The following is a 19,576-nucleotide window of genomic DNA, read 5'->3' as shown; positions in this document are numbered from 1 at the left end:
TATCAGAATAATCAGAAATTACTTAAGTGCAGCGTTCGGTATCTTCTGAATTTTGTATCTGGGTGTATCTGTTAAGTCAGACTCACCAAATTATTTTTAAACTGCTTATTGTTTGTGGACACAGTCAAGATGATGGTTCCAAACTTCCAATAATGAAACTAGATAGAATACCAAAAAAATTGTCTAGTTTTGCCAGACATGTGGTGTAAAATTCAAAACTGACAAATAAGTGTATTCTTTTATTTCTTTCAGTTGGCCAATAATCACCTCTATCAAACAAAAGTAATCACCTCACAAACTGTTCATTTATTTTTTCCCCTTAACTTGAGTTTCTCCCCAGTAGAATAGAATAGAATAGAATTAACCAGGTTGGAAGAGACCTTCGAGATCATCATGTCCAACCTATCATCCAACACCACCTAATCAACTAAACCATACAACCAACATACAACCTACATACAAAGCATCCTTTGGAATAAAAGCCAGCTTTGTCACCACACAGTCAGGCTGCTGGGCACTCTTAGGGCCAGCAACCACATCAGCTGCTTCTTTCTGATTAATAATGCCCATTAAAATGCATTCCTGTTGAGATTCAAATAATACTTTTATTCTCGTGCCTATTTAGCAGTGTTATATACTCCTGACAAGACAAGACAGTTTAATCATTTCAGCTTCCAAATGACATTTTTCATGGGAAAAAAAATTAAATTCATTACATATTATGCTCAGCATTTTTGTGCTTTTCTCCAGTTACTTCAGCTTATCTTTTCTGTATGTATGGGAATATAGAAAATAAACAAAGGTGGGAATTAAAGGGAAAAATAGAGAATCTAAAAACAAAACAATTAAAAAATAATTAAAGAATAAGTGGCAATGAGTTATGTTTATATGTACTTACCCAAATATTAAAATAAATAATTCTACTAGGTAACACTTGGTGAACTATTATTTTCTGGTAATACCGAAGATATTCATGGGAATTGTGTTGAATTTTTATGGGCTAAAACTTAATTTAAGTATTACAACAATCTAACCAGCACACAAACAATAAACTAAATTTTCTTTGATGTTTGACTTTAAATAGCAGCTACACATAGTAATATAAATGCATACCTAAAAATCTTTCTCAGGGGAAGAAATATTTTGTTGACCAGTTACACTGTTACAAGAAAATTAATACCAGATAGGCAGACTGGAATAACTTTAGAGAACATAAAAATATGTTTGGGAACAGAAAAGACTGACTTTCCAGGAAAAGTTTCGCATGCAAAAGTGATTTGGTTAAGCAACACTGACAACACAACCACCTGTAAGCCTATTGTGCTGTTTAAATTAAGAGCTTGCTTTTCAGAGTTCCTTGGGTGATATAGCTAAAAAGATTCCTATGAACAAAGTTATATCAAACAAGTACGGAAAATGTGCCAGTCATATTAGTAAGTAAGTAAGTATAACAGAAAGAAAAAGACATAGAGAGGTATCTGTTTTCCTGCACAGTATATCTAAAAAATCTCCCCTTGTTCATAGTTAAAACCTAGCCCAGAAAGCGCTGAAGAATCTACAATAAGGAACAATAATATACTGGCCAGAGCTGCAGAGGATTGAACACTCCTTCCTGGTAGTCCAGCATTTGTGTCCTTACAAAGAACATGTGCAAAACCCTACAGCTGACATTTTAAAACAAAATTAGTCCATTAATAAAGCTGTAGGATTTAACTGCAAGCAATTGAAATATGAAATTCAGTTCAGCAAAATGGTAAAATTTCTCCTTTAGCAGGGCTTTTTGATTCTCTCCTAATCATCTGGGATACTTTTGTTAATCTTTTTTATGCTACATGGTCAAACTGTGATGGACACTTTCTCCATGCAGCTCCTAACTGAGACAGTTTATGTACCTGCCTATACAAGACATGGTAACCATGGCCAGGTTTCAACATACCAAGTCCCGTAATTTAAAGTGAGGAATATTCAATTTTTGGAAGCAATTGCATTTCTTGTTTTCAGTGCCTAACTTTTTCCTATCAAACCAACTCAGCTTCCAAAAGGAAACACCACAGTAAAATGTATGAGTTACTATCCATTTCAAGACACGATGCTCACCTTCTGTTCCAAAAGACTTCAAAATAACATTGCAATCTGAGGACTCAATGGTAAAATATAGACCTCACAGTAAGAATTAAAAGCTATAATGAACTAATAATTTCTGGTTTGTGCATGCACTCTTGTTTTCCTGCTTTTGCTATCCAAGCAGAGAAATTAGGCTTGCTTCAGAAGAAAATTATTTTTAATGTTCCTGTCTTTTGTCCTTAACTTTTACTTTTTGTGTTTTTTTCAGTTGGTTGGTTGGTTCATTATTTTTTTTAACTATAAATAAAATACCTTCTAATGAATAGGAAGCAATATCAGAGGCCACATTCTTAGAAAAGAAATATAGGTGGTCCAGTCTCCCAGCTTTTGGTTTGCCTTCTCTTAAGACACTAGAGGCACATTCACATCACACTGGTGAGGCACAGACTGCAGGCTGTTAACAAAAACTTACTCAGTGGAGAAGCTTGGCTGTCAGTATATTTGAGAATTCCAAATAGGTCCAGAGATCTAATATTATTCTTTTAAATGAAACTTTAGGCTATATTTATATATGTATTTGTTTTTATTACAATTTTATTATAATAAAAAATGTTAACCATGAAGACCAGATGAGCCTTGAACAAAGCCTTCCTTTTTTTTTTAGGGACATATGTTATTCATCTACTTTCTTCCAGTCTTTATCATCCATACTAATGGAATACAATGTTAAAAAGTAAAATCAAGGGTAAGAGAAAGACAGGTATTCTTATGATGTATGTTTTGCAACAATGCTTAGAACTGCAAAATATCTATATTCTTAACATTGGATATGATTATCTACATATTATGGAGGACTACTTGAGGCATCCTAAAAAGAAATTAAATGAATCAAGCTTATGCATGAGAAGAAAACCCTAAAACAAAGCAGACAAGTTTCAAGGAATGTAGAAAAAAAATCATATAAATTTGAATATCTGGTATCAGAAGTACATCTTTTGTCTGCTGTTAGTTTCGCATTTACAATATATGACTAAGTTTTTAGTACTCACAGGCTTACCATCTGGACCAGGCTGACCAGGATAACCATGATTCCCGGGCTGCCCAGGGTCGCCCTATGGAAAGCCATATGTTAACACAGAAAATACACGAAAGAGCATTTTTAAATTAGCAAAGAGCAACCTTAATCCTAATACATCCCACAAAATAGTTGGTGCAAGCCCTGCTATTGAGGATTAACTCCTATATCAAAGATCAACTGATCTTGTAATCCCTTCTCTGGGAAAATTCTTACCAGCTTCTTGTGCAGGACTGGGAGGAACGATCCCATGCTCAGTTATAGCAGAAGTCTAGCCTATTATCTCAATTGCTTTCAAGCATTTTAACATCTAATTAACAGAAATAAAAATACTTTTCCTCAAACATAGGGAAAAACTCTCTATTAAAACTGTCATAATCTGTCAGTTCCACTCTCAAGAAAACTCCCAGCTGCTTTGGCTGAATGCAGTTCTTAAAGCAAAAAAAAATGGAAATGCAGAAGCCAAAATTAAAACCTCCTAAATACTAAACACCTCTCCACACATTTATTGCGGTCTAAAATGAAATATTCTTTTAGCTTTCTTCTTATAAGGCCTTTGATGTTATTTTGGTAACCACTGTTATGACCATGTTAAAGAAAAAGTTGGTTCCTCAGGCTTCATGTTTACGGCAAGTAAGCAGCAACTCCTTACTCACTACATGTACTCCTCTAGTGCATTACAATTCTCTGGTTTTTTTTATTTAAGACAAGAAAATTCCAAATAGACTTATCTATAAAATAATTTTACTTCTACAAAACTGTTAAGCAGGTATTGCTTTTTTCAGCCTGAACCATCAACAGACCTGTGGGTCAGTTACAATTGCAGAATTGTTATAAACATGGGAGGACATTAGAAGGAAAATAGGAAAACTGCACTCAACGTGACTGTGAAAAAAACATCATTTCACATGCAAGCCACAGAAATGTAGTGCTGAACTAAGTGGGAAAGAATACAGAATAACATCTATTTATAAAAGCATCATTTGCAAAATTAATAGTAGGCTACCCAGAATTATTATTGTCCAAGTTAAGAAGTTCAGGTTTGAGATGAGTAAAAAAAAATTTTGCTTTTAAATGTATTATCTAAACTGTGAAATTGTATGCCTTTAACTTGAAAAAGGTTAAAATATAAGTTACTTGTCTTTTCAAATTCTTTTAATTGAATCAATTTTCTTGCACTCTACTAATATCGCAAAAATTAAGTTTACATTTACACGGTTCCAAAGTCCAGTATTAAAAGGTTAAGAAATTCTCTGAGATAACCTACACAATTTTAAATTGTCTTCCTTTTCACTCTTTCTGCAGTCTTTTGTATGAGGCACCATCTTGCCACTTGTATTATTCATCTGTCTCCAAACAAATATTATACAACGCAATTGAAAGTCTGTGCATGAAGCAGGGATCTACATAAAATTTTATAGGTCACCCTAATTGAGACATTTCAAACTCCCTCATACTTTACAGGATGAGACTTTAATTTTCCTTAAAATGATAAATACTTTCTTCTTTGTAATTTTTTAAACTAATATTCTTATAAGAAATAAAAAGGTAAAAGACCACAAAAAATTTTATTACAAGAAATAACAGCGATCTCCATCTTGCGGATTTCATTTCCCTGCTTAGAAATCCTTACTATTGTAGTAAAAAGACCTTTGACTTGAGGTAGATGCAGCAGACTGTTAACTCCTTATATTGGAGCAAGGTTTTTTAGCTATTTACTTAATGAAAGACAAGCAGTTTGTGGTTTTCTTGTCTACCTCTATAAGGCAAGCCAGTAACTCTGAAAGCTTAGCACAAATGATGATTAAGGTGCTACAGTAAAGCACTAGAGATTTGAGTCTGCCATATTAGTTGGGTTCTCATTTTAATTCTCCTTTTAATCCTTCACCAAGAATGAAGGAAAAAACTCTCCATTAAAAGACTTTTATTAGCAAACCATTTCATTCTCAATTAACAGTAAAAGATCATTTGCTGAAGAATAACAAGGAAACACAATTTTATATACATATTATCCTTTAAAAATATAGCACCAAAACCTGGCCTTGAGGATCCTAATCAATGTACTCATTCACCTAGAAACCAGCACTAGGAGAACATGTCCCCTGCTCTTTTAATCTGCATGACTATGACCTGTCAACATAAGATCTGGGGTGGGGGGAAAAATAAAATAAGTCATGTACCCTCAGTAAGAGAGAATGGAAACTTACTTTGGGGCCTGGAGGCCCTTGTTTTCCTGGTGGGCAAATGCAGGGCGCAGGAGTGGAGCCTACATCACTGGGACCATTCATGCACTACCAAGAGTGAAACCAGCCATCAACACACAGGCTAAAAGCATTTAACAAGCATATCATAGCCTTATACAGAGATAATTTTCTTAGGTTGCATAGGTCCTGACTTTCACTACTTTTTCAACTGGAATTTCTGTTTACCTGAATATTGCCCTTCAACTACTTTGCAGGCATGAATTCATAATTTTATAGAGAAGAAAAATAAATACAAGATCAAGTACTGATATGAGGATGATATCTGATACTCCACTTTTCCACAAACATTTTGTCATACAGTTCATTAATTATTAATCTGGCAACATGCAAAACTCTTCTCCTAAACTAACTGACATAATTTGAACTGTGATAAAGTATTAAATAGGCTTGTAAAAAAGAATCTATTCTTTATAGCATAACAGGCACAACCAGTGAGCACGTATCATGAGTAGCAAGCCTGAGAAGAACGTAAAGCCCAAGGAAAAGTGGTGCATGGCTGCTACCAGCAACTCCTACAAGTTCCAAGTCCTGGTCCCCAGGCTGCCCATCCTCCAAAAGCCATTAGGTGACCTCCTCCAACCTATGTTCCCTATACAAACAGCTGTAAACACTGAACCCTGGCGACCACATCACCCTCTAGACTTCTGGTTTTATAGGTATTTATTTCTCACCACTGAGACCACATGAAATTTCAGTGTTTTACCAAGGCGGGGAAGAGGAAAGCTACTAGATCAAATCCTTTGCCTAAGGTCAAGCATTCAATTTAGGTGCATCTGTACTAATCTATATGCTGAAGTTAGCTTCAGTGAATTCTTTTTCGATCAGCAAGTTGTCAGAGCTATGGAAAGGCAAGATATTTAAATAAATAAATAAGCAAAAGCAGAGTTTGTATTTATTATCTAAAATTCTTCTTATGTTTTCTAAAATATGAAGATTTTTTTACAATGTTCTCTGAATGGAATTCTTTTTCAGGATCAAATGATTGATCAAAACACCAATCCACATTTTGTTTGCAATGGCACCCAGTACAGTTATAAGAATCAGTAGGGAAGCTATTATAGTCAGCCTTCAAACAAGCTCCCCTTCACCAAGCTTCCATTAGTACAATGCAGGCAACAGCTACCTGACTGTGTATATCCCTGTTCAATTTGCAACAGCTTCCAGCAAATGAGAGCAACTGAATTGAACCAGGGTAAAAAAAAATAAATCAAGACTATTATTATCCTGTTATTCATGGTTTCTTAAGGAAACTGATTCTTAATTTGCATATTGACTAGAATTCAATTAATGGAAATCCAGCATTTTTAGCCTTAACAAACCTCTGTCCAGTTTTCTAAACAAAGTGCGTATTCCTTAGAATAATAAGAAGTTCATATACAGTCAAATACTACCTGAAATTGAGTTTGTGCAGTTTAGGACTGAGCCTACCTCTCCATTCTGAAACAAGAAGAGACACAGTTTAAGAGTACAGCAATATCCATAATAAGCAAAAAGCATTAATTAATAAATACTATCAAAATCAATCATAAATTCAAGGCTGTAACTGTCAAGAAATCATTTAAAATTCTAGACTTTGTCAGACCTACATGAAGCTGCCATCAATGTATAGGAATTTTTAGTTAATTTCATTTAATCAACAGGAGCTACCAGTAACATTTTTTAAAAGGTAATGGCAAAAATATGTTATTTACCATGCAAATATTTACACACTAAATACTTAGATTTGGGTCAAACCTTCTGCAGGATTAACTTCTCAACAGAAAAAAAAAAAAATCCTCTGCTTAGTCATTTGGGTCAAAGAATATACCAAAATACTTCTAAAATCTCTGATCTCTTCCAGCATCTGGGAAAACATATAGCAACATAGAGGCAAGGCTGGCTTTCTCTTGCTTTCGTGTTTGACTGCATTAGACTCGACTATCAATTGAAGTTTTCCAGTATCTGCAACACCACAGAACAACCCATCCTCCAAGATTTCCACATATCAATCATGAAATTGTCTGTTTTAATGGATTAGTAGCCACCATTAGCTGCACTGTGTACAGGATTTTTCTAATGGAAACCATCACCACAGGCTTCATACACTGTGGAGAGAGACAGCTTTGTCTGTATTCAATTTTCATCTGAGGCAATCTCTGTTAGTTATCTTTCTCCATGGATAACAAAGGGAGCTTAAAATTACTATGCAGCTAGGAAGGGAATGAATTCGGACTAAAATTAGTACATATGGCCCCTGCTTAGGTCTGGATCTCTGACACATTCCAAACCACACATTCCTTCTTGGAGCTAATCCCAAGTTTTTATTTTGTGAAGGAATCCAGAATTTCATGGGTAGAGTCCAAATTTAGCTTACAACAACTGCAAGTAAAACAAGGCCTTGAGCAGACAAGTCTAGTTGAGAGGCATCCCTGTCCTTAGCGGGGAGATTGGAGTAGATGACCTCTAAGGTCCCTTCCAGCCTAAGCCATTCTATGAAAACTAGCTAAAAAGAAATCTCTTTGCTTGGACTTCTTGCCAAATCACAGAGAATGCAATGTATGATGGACTTGCCATTTGCTTTCTTTATACAAATTTCTTTTTAATTTAATTTTCATATCCTACTTATATTTTGCAAAGAACAAAAATGTATGTGGTACAGTTAAATAGCCAAATACTACATTTATTTCAGGATTTAATGATAACCTTAGAAAAGTGTTTCTGAAACCACTGGTTCTTGACACGTGGTCAGATTTCAGAACAGCTAATCACACAGACACCTCCTGGTTGTTTAAATGAAAGCTGAGAGTTTTGAAGTGCTGAATGCAATAGACACACTGCCCACCAATAAATAGACCAGATGGGAATCTGGTCTATCTGTATGTTGAAGGTTCACAAGTTCTAATTGTCAAAATTATCCTAACACTAAACCAAATCACAACTTGAGGAATACGGGTTTTCATAGTAAAACACTGATTATCTTTAGCTCTGTATTAGACAATAAACAAAGGAGGATATTTTGAAGGAAACTGTAGATATAAAATCTCTTGCTTGTATTTCAAGATGGGAAATACATGCTTTTGAAAATCTGGCTGTGTCATGAACAGTTCCTAAATCTGTGCGTGGTTTACATATCATTGCATAATTAACTGTAGGCAACAGGGCAAAGAGAGGGTCAAAAACATTCCCCATAAGCTTCCTTATAATGTACATGAATCATATTATCCTAAAAAGATTTATTTTTTTTTAATATCAATAATACATCTCATGAAATCTTGGCAACCTTTCAGTTAGTGGGATATTTAACACAGAAATCAGCATGGATGCTTCTAATAGGAAAAACTGGTTTGAAAGCATAGATTTCTAGGTTATGTGCAAAAATTTCAGAGATCAAATCATCTGACAAGTAGCAAGAAGTATTTCACATCAGTTAAAAATTAATATTTAAAGTAGCTTACACTTCTGTAATCTAGTAGTTTTATATTAATTTATTATGTTTAAAATCCTAACTTGTAATAGAAGATACCGAGATTCATCTGCTGTCAAATTTCCACCAGCAAATATTTGAACTAAAAAAAAAAATCTTCTACAGTACAATTATGAAAAAAAAAGGCTGAAAACAGACAAGTTCTGTGTCACTTGATACTGTACAGGTAGCAAGCATTTGGTTCCATCAGCTGAATCAATGCGGTATTACTTAAGAGTTCATTGAATCAGCTTCTTAAAGAGTGATTTGTAAAAAATGCCAAGTAGTTCTCAAAAGTTCATCTATCATACTCACAAATCCTGGGATCTCACAGACTGTCTCTCGATTATTTTGCTCTGGGTCACAGTAGATTCGCAGTTTTTGTATATCAAACTATAATTCAAAACATAAAAGACTTTTTTTTAGAGATACTGTTAATAATCTGACATTAAGTTAAACTATACTCAGATTATATTATCAACAAGCTTAACAAAAAAATGAACAATTTATTAAAAAAAGAAACTGAAAGCTCAATAAACATTCTGTAACATAATTATTGTAAGAAAAATAATCAATCCAAGATTTCTTTTCTAAAATAATAGAAATCACAGCTCCTAATCCTTGGCAATAAATCCAATCATGCAATTAGACTGCCTGCCAGTATCACTGGAAAACAAGTTACAACAGCACAGGCCAAAACAACTTTTTCCTTTGTACTTTAACAGTCCTGAGAAGATGTTTTCACACTCACCTGTGTCTACTAGATACAAGTTTTAGTGAAGTATCAGAAAGCATCCCTGATGCTTGGAAGAATTTGGTTTAGAGCTTAGCTGTGTAACGTAAAGCTTTGAAAAGCACCCAATAAAAACACTAGCACCAGGTATACAAAAGTTTGTGCCTTTCTGGTTTGTTGCCATACTCCTCTAAAATGAAACCACTGAATTCAGTTTTCCTAGCATAAACTATCCTGACTGCAAAGAGAGAAAAAAGCACTGTCACATTCATTTGAAATCACATACTATAAACTGGATACCATGCACAGTAATACGTCTTCAAATTTAAAATGTCTACAGTTCACAACACTTAATTATGCACACAAGTTTATCATCGCTACTCAGGAATGCACTTCAGCCAGTGACATCCTAAATAAATACAGAACAGTTGCAAAATATTGCTAGAAAACATCTGAACCAGAGCACAGAAAGAGAATTCATCAAAGAATGTCTGAAGAAGATTGTTCTATCCATGCCCAGCTGATTCCCTTCTTAAATTATTTCAAAATACCTTTTACACTGAAAGGCAGTACATAGATTTGTTAAAGTATTTCTCAAAAATCAATTTATATAGAAATATTCTGGCAAAGTTTGACTGCTAATGCTTTGTACAATGTGTCACAACCTAATGAAGTGGAGAGAGGAAATACCTTTTTTGGCTTATAGAAATCATCTAGAAATATAAAATTCCAACCTGAGGCAGAAATTTTACTTTTCTCCTAGACCACTATCAGAAGACTTTCTTGTACAATTCAATATTTCTAAAGTCTTTTCATTTTTAGTTTAGATACTAACATTCTTTAACTTGGAAACTTTATTATCAGCAATCTATAGAAGTCCCATTTCTGCAGTGACTCAAGAGACAAAAAGAAGACACAACAATGACAACCAATCCTAGAATGCACAAACTATAGAATGGGATAATCCTGCACCAGCAGAGAAAATACAGGAGATTACTACCATCCTGAAATCTCTATTTTCCATGCCATAAGCACTTGACCTCCTACCCAAAATCTGTGACGAATATTCAGTAGTTTCCGCAAAGAGGTACTTTAGTATATGGACAATGTTAACACCAGAAATGTTCAGTCATACACACAGTGCAACATTCGTGTTTCCACATACACTTTTAGAATCTGGTAGTGATAGAATTGAAGCCTGCCTACAAATACACAAAATTTAGGAGTACCTGAGCAAGGACATATGATGAGGGTCAATGAAGATGATCCAAAACACATTAATGTATTTTAATAAGAGCAGTAAGGACCATGACATTAGAGTAAAAAAAAAAAGGGTGGGACAAAAATAAATCATAGCTTTCAAAACAACTGAAAATAACATCATCTAAGTAATTTAGTCTTTCTTAGTATTGTTTCCATTACTTTCAGTATAATTAGTAATGTCATTTCCACATTGCTAGAAATAGAAGGAAACAATCTATCTAGTCAGCATCAGGAACACTGTCAACACAAGCGTCTTTGCCATGGGTCTACACAGCCTTTACCTTTACAGCCTGAAGTTTCAACCAGCTTTTGAGTGTCTACAAAGTGCTGAAGGCAAAAGGACTTTAGCATTCCTCAGGACAGAGGATCTTGGTAAAGTGGTTTTGGTGGGGAAGGGACTCTAGCACAGCAGAATCAAACAGTGAAGTCTGAGCATCAAATATTTGCAGTAAGACAGAAACAGGGATGATATACATTTTACTATTGTGACAGCTAGTGATGAGAAAGAAATATCATCAAAATACTGTTATCTCATTTTACCAGCATAACTTGGATGGGGTGAAATCATATGCAGGCAAGAAAATCATACACAGGTGTCAAGCACAGAGGAAATTCTTTCTTTGGGAGATGTTTCCCGGATTAAGGCTTCCATGTTGCATCGGATTTTGTTTCAGCAAAAAATTAATGCCCTTGAAGTCAGTGAGACCAATTAAGCACCCACCCACTGCACAGGTTGTGCTAGTTGTACTGAGTCCCCCCAAACTTTTATTCCCTCTTCACTACCAAATTTTTATATATTAAATGTCAGCCTAGTTTAAATTAGAAGAGTAAGTTCACGAAATCAGAAGCTGCCAGTGCAACGCTAATTTACAGTACAATTTCTGAATTATTGTGGTTTCAGCATATGCTTACCTGTACAGTTTCCTCCTTTCCAGAATACTTTCCTATTTGGGTCAGGCCACTGATGTAAATACCTAAAACAGGATGTAATGGCTTCCTTTCAATTTCTTGGCCATCCAAATACAATGTTACAAAGTCTTCTGTTACTAAGAGACGAATTTGATGCCAGCCTTCATCAAACAATGTCTAAGAAAAGTGAAGAAAATAGAATGGTTTAAAAAAAAAAAAGTCCTCAATTTAAATAAGAAATCTGCATCTCAACCCTTCAGTTACTGTCAGTGGTTGAGATGATCAATGTAACAGGTTTAGTCATACAAAAAAATATTAACCATGAAGGGAAATAAGTATTTGCCAAGTAATAATAAAATTAAGATGATACTTTGCAATAATTAATACCTATTTCAGAATTATTTTGTAACCCACATATATTTTTTCAGTCTATAATCTTGAACATGTTCAAATCTGCATGTTTACAAAATTAAGGCAGAGGCCTTTCTTTCAGTAGTAGTGTAATATCTCAAAGACCCCACATTTTAAGTCATGGTGAAAACAAACTTGTACTTGAAAGACTTTCTACTTAAAAAGAAAAAAATAAATCTTAAATATTACATGATGTTGGCAGAAAGAATCACACTATTGTAACGAATAAGCCAAATATTAGATTCATCATCTCACAAAACTGCAGATTTCTTTAGCTTAAGATGTAGTTTAAACAAATACCTTGGTTCTACAAGTAAAAGAAAATTAGAGAATCCTTTAAATAAGTATTAGACTCACCTATGTTAGCAATTAGATTCAACACGTGGAAAAATGTCTTCTTCATTAATTTCAACAACATTCTAGCTCTTTACCTAGCCTAGCCTAGATGCTGAACTCTTATATAGATGTATTTAATGGAAATTAATCCCACACAAGGTTAGTACACATAAAAGTAAACTGACATAGACAGCTTGCAGTATGGTATAGAATTTTGCTAACTTTTGTACACATAAATAGAAATTAATCTTACCTCACTTAATAGTATACACCCTTAGATAGCACCTGTTTCTATTTTACTTTCATTTGTAAGTTGGGCATTTGTTTATTTACAATGGCTCTCAGAAGATTAAAAAAAATAAACAACAACCAAACAAACCCAACCACAGAAGATAATATATAACATTTATTTTCCTGAGTAAAAGTGATAAATTATCACCAGTGTTTATTAAATTTAAAGGGTCATTAAAAACATAGTAGCATTTATAGTGTGTTTAGAGACACAGAGCTCTTAAAAGGGCATAGAATTTTGGTTCTCCGTAACAGTAATGCAGACTTGGAGAAACACTTAAAAACAAAACTCTTCTTTTCATGGTGAATTCATGGAAACCTGAGACTAGGAATAAGACTGATTTGTCACTGTAGCTGCCAGAAACAGTTATTTTCAAATTGACTTGAATTTTCTAACAACTCCTAGTAAATTAGGTTTAACCCTGCTCCTTCAAAAAACAAACAAACAAAAAAATACAATAATTTTACTCACAAATAATTATTAAAAGGCAGAGAAACTTTGGAAAGAAAAAGTAAAAATCTCCATCCAGTAACAGAAGAATAAAATACCACTCCCTAGGAAAAGCTTAGCAGTTAAGACCTTCTCTTGGATTTGAGTTCTTCCTTTGAGGATTTATATCTCAAATTCCTTCAGTATGTTTTGCAGTAAGGACTCAAATGTGGGCCACCACTTCCCAGAAAAGTTGAACCCACTTGGCCATGAAGCACTCCAGCAGTAAATCTTTACCACTCTTTGTCTGCTGAAGCATCCCTCTTTGTTCACTTAAATAATACTCCCTGCAAAAGGAATGGGAATCTGGTCTGCCATATTCCTACACTCCTACCAATGCATGAACAGAGACATTCAATCTCCATCCCTCTGTCTCACCTGCAACCAAGACAATCTTTCTTAGAAGAGTTGAATACTTCAATGGGAATTGCTGAAGAAAGACTGAAAGAGAACCTTCACAATACACTAAAAGACAATAAAACTGGTTTGTACAAGGAGGGAAACCCCTTCAGTGAGAAAAACACACATTCAGTGAGAAAAAGAAACATTTATCCAACAGAGAACTGGACAAACCTAGACTGAACTCTCATTTTGTAAGCTGCTCTATGTTCATCTGGAGAAATAACTTCTGTCATGCATTTTCAGGGAATTTAGACACTTAACAAGAACTCTCTCAGAAAAGAGGACTATTTCATTCACATTTTCTGTCCTCCATACCAAAGGCAGAAAATACTTTCCAGTATGTATTAAGTAAAGAGCTGTGTGAAAAAAAGTGTCTCTGTGATCTTCATCGTTACCTGCTGAGTAGAAACCACCATTGACAGCAACAATCACTGCAGGCACTTTGAGGAACATAAGTTCTGCTCATCTGTTTTTAAATGCCTGAGCAGCCAAAACCAAGATCATGAATATCTTAAAAACACGTTTAAAAAACATAAAGGGCGGAAGAATGATGTGTAAATGATTATTCCACTACAATGATGACTTACTCCTTACCCTAACAAGAGGTGCAGTGAATGTAATAACTTGTGTGCCATTTATTAAACTTGTTGTAGTGAATGATAAAGTTTTCTCTTCTCCATTAATAGTGACTGCTATCTGTGGTCTCTTATCCAGACTTAGAATTCTCCATAAATCCCATGTCTTTTTCACTTTAAATCTTTGAGTGGAAACAAACACATAGGATGGAGGCAGACCTTCTGGAAATACATTCCTAAATAAGAGAGAGAGGGGAAGAAAAAAATACAGTACTCAAATATTTCTATAAATCTTAAAATAAGTCTCTTTAAGCAAACAACCAAAATTTTACTACATTTAGAGCTGTATTTATAAATCTAAATACTATATATTTATATTATATATACATATATTATATAAATCTAAATACCTTGTCAATTCTGACAGGTCAACACGTGAGGTTACTTCGTAAGCTTTTGCATTAGTGGTTGGTATTTGAATCCTCTTCTTAACCTTTTTCTTCACACCTAATCCTAGAAGAATGTCAAATCCTTTTTCATCTCGAGCTGCCACTGGAATTCGCGTTGGGCAAACAGATTCTGTAAAGTAATAAGTAAAAGTATAGTTCAAAATATGACTTAGGATTTTTTAAAAGCATCCTCCCCCATAGCTAATTTTTTGTAGCTGTCTTTCAATAAATAAAAGAGAATTGAGAACTGCCAATTAAGTACAAGAAAAAATGACATACAGAATCTTCAGAGACATGGAGTGAGAATACCGAGCTGTCATATTTTACTATAATTACATTCACATACTATTTTGAGTTGTCACTAATTGCAGTTAAAAAGTATTACAGTATCCAGTGTGTCCAGTTCTGGGCCCCTCAGTTTAAGAAAGATGTTGACTTGCTGGAGCATGTCCATAGGAGGGCAACAAAGTTGGTGAGGGGTTTGGAGCACAAGCCCTATGAGGAGAGGCTGAGGGAGATGCAATTGCTTGGCCTGGAGAAGAGGAGGCTCAGGGGAGACCTTATTGCTCTCTACAACTACCTGAAGGGAGGCTGTAGACAAGTGGGGGCTGGTCTCTTCTCCCAGGCAAACAGCATCAGAACAAGAGGACACAGTTTCAAGCTGTGCCAGAGGAGGTTTAGGCTGGATGTTAGGAAGAAATTCTTCATAGAGAGAGTGATTGCCCATTGGAGGTGGTGGAGTCGCCATCACTGGAGGTGTTTAGGAAGAGACTTGATGGGGTGCTTGGTGCTATGGTTTAGTTGATTAGATGGTGTTGGATGATGGGTTGGACATGATGATCTTGAAGGTCTCTTCCAACCTGGTCTATTCTATTCTATTCTATCAGATTAATAAAAATAATGAATTTAATATATAAAACTGTATGGTTTTTAAAAGCTACAAAATTATAAATTAATTTACACAATGCACTAACTGTAAAACTGCATTGAAAATGGACAAAGGTAGAATTACCTACAATTATTTGTTTCACCTTCTTTTGCTCAAAATTAATTGCGATCTATTTTGTCTGAAATCTGCTTGAAGCTCTTCTCACTGGACAAATAGTGTGTAATATATTTTCTGTGTAAACTGAAGTCAGCTGAATGTTGTTATATTATCTCTTTACGTAAAAACAATACTAGGCAGTGGACCTACGCTGTCTCAAAAAAAAATGAGATGAAGTGGAATTTAATACTAAAGCAAATACATTAGAATCAATGAAAACATTTTTTGTTTTATTCTAATTATGCTAAACTAGTCATAATAATAAATTTTCATAATTTCCCACTGTTTCTTCAGAAAAGCATCAGCTCATAGAAAGAGAAGAGGTTAGGAATAAATTCCACAGAATGGGTGGAGACTTCTTTCATCTCCATCTGGACCAGTCACAGGCTGGAAAACACATGTGTTAGTGCCAGAGAATTATCAGCTCAAAGGTCTAGACTGGATTCTCTTTATAGTATCAGCAACGCTGATATTATAACCAGACCATGGGCAGTCAGAGACTATCCCATTCTGGTTGGGGAGGCAGGATATTAAGTAAGAGTAATAACACTCTCTTTTTTCAGGTTTCTTCAATGTTCATTGTTATCATGGAGACATTTTCTAAACTTATTTATTTCAAAGCTGATCAATGATTATATTGCCATTAATAGAGATTCCAGATAACCATCTACACTGACATGAAAATGAACACAGTATTAAAAAATTGGTGTAAAAATAAAAAAGTAAATGCAGAAATAGGATTATTTTATGTGAGAGGGACATTATTCAGTGTTTACAATACAATAAAAATTAAGCATGTGTAAAATGATACATGAAGAAACTTTTACATTTCCAATGGCACATTGAAGATTTACACAAAAACATTCCAAATAAGGCAGACCTTTTCTGGGTCTTCTGGTTAATTTTCTGGCAGGATGATGTTCATAGGATCACAGAATACCATGTTGGAAGGGACCCCAAAGATCATCTGGTCCAACCTTTCCTGGCAAAAGCAGAGTTGCGACAAGATGGCCCAGAACACTGTCCAGCTGAATCCTAATTGTCCAGTCTTGAGGAATCTGTTTCACTGGGGAGGTTATTCCAATGGTTTATTGTTCTGTGAAAAATGTTCCTTTTGTGTCCAATTCTAATCTACCCAGTAGTAACTTGTACCTATACGTCCATAACTAACAGAGCTCTTTTATGGGATACAGAAATCAGTGGCAAAAGTAAGAGCTGGTTTCCATGAGAAACTGAGTTGCATCTATAGCATAAGTCACAGCAACCCTCTAGCCTATACGGAACTCTCATTCCCTTTTAGTGTTTGTCTATAGTTTTCAGATGCTGTATTCTTCATTCCTGAAACATGAAGTAACTTTCTAATGTTAAATCCCATACAAAGGAACTTTCCTCAGCATACTTCAAATGTACTTCTGAGGTCTGTATTGTGTACTTTTTTTAATGCATTCTTGATACACAATCTTCTCTATATTTGTTGCTAGAGAATATTAATACTACAGGAATGTTCAACTTCCAGAATAAATAGTATTTCTTGCCCACATTGTCCTTTCTGGATGACATATTCAGCAGTTTTTTTTCATGCTGCTGCACTCTAAAAAGAACACTAGAGTTCCCAAAATGCATGCAAGAGCCTTCCGTCCACCAGGCTATTTGAAATAGCAGCACTTGTTACACAAATCACCAAACTTCAGACTCCTTTTTACAGAAAGGAAATGCTGCCCCATATACTCTTTTACTGATGTTCATATAATAACAAAGTTTAAAATGCCCAAGAGTAAAGGCTAACATTTTTTACACATTAAAACAAAGAAATCAAGAGAGAATCGCAGACTTTTCAGGCTGTTTCATGTGGCTGACCACAACCAAGTAATTGTTACTTTCCCATCACTGAACTTCTTCTCCCAAAGTGAATCTTTAAAACATGAATAAAATAATCCAACCTGTCAGATATAGAATTCCAGTTTACTAGTCTTCCAGTTCACCTGCTAAAGACACTGCAGTTATAAATGAAGCTGGCAACTGGCTCTGATCACTGAGAGAGGCATCTCAATGCTAACGCCAGGGAAGAGTAAAACAGCAGAGGGGAGGCGAAGGGTCACTTAAAACAGTAAATACACTTTTGCATACATGGTCATCACCACTCATAGATTGCTGCTATAAAAGTCATATCAAATATCACAGCTGAATTTTAAAGGATGCTAATTAATTCTAAAAGCAGAAAATGTACCTTGCTGAAATATAATGTGGCTTCTAAATTTTATTTAAAGAAAACAGCGTGTTTGTTTTTGAGAATTTCTCCCTGCGTGAAGTTTTACTAAAGAATTCAGCTGATTTAATATTTGGACTCGTCATCTCACTACATCAGTCACAAAGAATTATTATAATTTTCATAAGCATATCAAGAGATAAGCACTATTATCCTCAACCTAAGTATCACCATATTTTTTCAATCAAGTCCACACTCAGAGTGAGAGCAAATGAAAACTATTTTTCATTCTTAAGTGCAGAAATACAGCAGAATTGAACTATGACTTGCATCAGTTCTCAGCAATGAAGCATGTACAAAATATTCACTGTCCTTCTGAGCAATATATTTTATAAGCAATTTACTCTTACATATATATATAAAACTCATTTTTTTACAAAGTTATCAGAAAAATTCAATGTAGTAGTGCTGCCAGCATTCTAAAGCTAATAATTTTACAGTGTTAGTATTGGCTATTTTTTCCTGTAAAATCATTCCAAAAAAGACAGTAACAGCTTGTTACAGTTCCAGGTGCTTTAGCCTGGAATTTCTTCTGGGTTTTTCAAGACATGCTAGTGGAAGAACTCCTGATTGCAGAAAAACAACCCTGTCAACTGTCAAGAGGAAATGCTAGATTGCGGATGAGTATCAGCCACACCTAGGAAAAGGATAAAGTAAGTCCTATATCCTCACCACTTTGAAAAACCTGAACTATTTTAGGATTTCTAAACATCATCAATGCAAAAAAATTTGGAGTTTAGGGCAAAATGCTACATACTCAAACACTGTGTCAAAGCACCATCTCTTACTGAAATACACGTCATTGTTTAACAGAGAAAATAACATTTTGGGAGTGATTTCCACAAATGAACTCAAAATGAAAGATCATAGTAAAAATTATCAAGTCCATTAGGTTACATTTACCATCCATTCTGCTTGTGAAATAAAGAAATATGGGTACAAAGCTACATTCTGCACATGTAAAAAAATTATATTGCTCACCTTCACAGAGTTTCTGCTTTATAACTTCCTTAATTCTTGATATTGCAATATAATCTTCAACATAAAAGACGTAAGTTGATGAAGGCTTGTTGGCAATAGCTTTAAGTTCAGCTTCCTCAATTTCAGAGCCAACACCAATAGCAAACAAAGTTATTTTGTTTTTCCTTGCTTCTGCTGCTATGTCTTTGACTTCATCTTGGGACTTTCCATCAGTGAGAACAACTGCTATTTTTGTTAAAAACCTTGAAGATTTTGCAAAAAGATGGTCAAAGGCAAACTGAATAGCTCTTCCTGTCCTTGTATTTCCTCCCAGGTAGTGTATGGACTCCATTTCCCTGATGAGGTTCTCAGTGGATTCATGAGTTCCGAGAGGAATTTCAAGTACAGGGTAATCACTGTACTGGACAACTCCAACTTGAATAAACTTTGGCCCTATGTCAAAATTTCTCGTAATATTGACAAGCCAGCTTTTGATTATTTCAAAGTTTTCTGGGCCAACACTGTAGGAGCCATCTAATATAAAAACCAAATCTGCCGGGGCAGTTCTGCAACCTGGAAAAAAAACAACCCAACATCAAAT

At 34.8% G+C, this 19,576-nt stretch overlaps 1 protein-coding gene across 1 annotated transcript in view; it reads right to left on the bottom strand.

The window, feature by feature from the left end:
- COL21A1 (collagen type XXI alpha 1 chain) overlaps positions 1–19,576 on the bottom strand; it is a 109,126-nt gene that overhangs the window by 48,465 nt on the left and 41,085 nt on the right. Inside the window, exons 3-9 of the mRNA XM_054179943.1 lie at positions 18,997–19,548; positions 14,666–14,834; positions 14,275–14,491; positions 11,754–11,927; positions 9,161–9,238; positions 5,347–5,430; positions 3,114–3,176 (exon numbers count right to left, since the gene is read on the bottom strand). Coding sequence (XP_054035918.1) covers positions 3,114–3,176; positions 5,347–5,430; positions 9,161–9,238; positions 11,754–11,927; positions 14,275–14,491; positions 14,666–14,834; positions 18,997–19,548 — 1,337 coding nt within the window. The remainder of the gene's footprint in view (positions 1–3,113; positions 3,177–5,346; positions 5,431–9,160; positions 9,239–11,753; positions 11,928–14,274; positions 14,492–14,665; positions 14,835–18,996; positions 19,549–19,576) is intronic.

This window comes from Dryobates pubescens, chromosome 3, assembly GCF_014839835.1.
Source record: "Dryobates pubescens isolate bDryPub1 chromosome 3, bDryPub1.pri, whole genome shotgun sequence".
Lineage (NCBI taxonomy): Eukaryota > Metazoa > Chordata > Aves > Piciformes > Picidae > Dryobates > Dryobates pubescens.
This window is presented reverse-complemented; position numbering and strand designations above follow the sequence as displayed.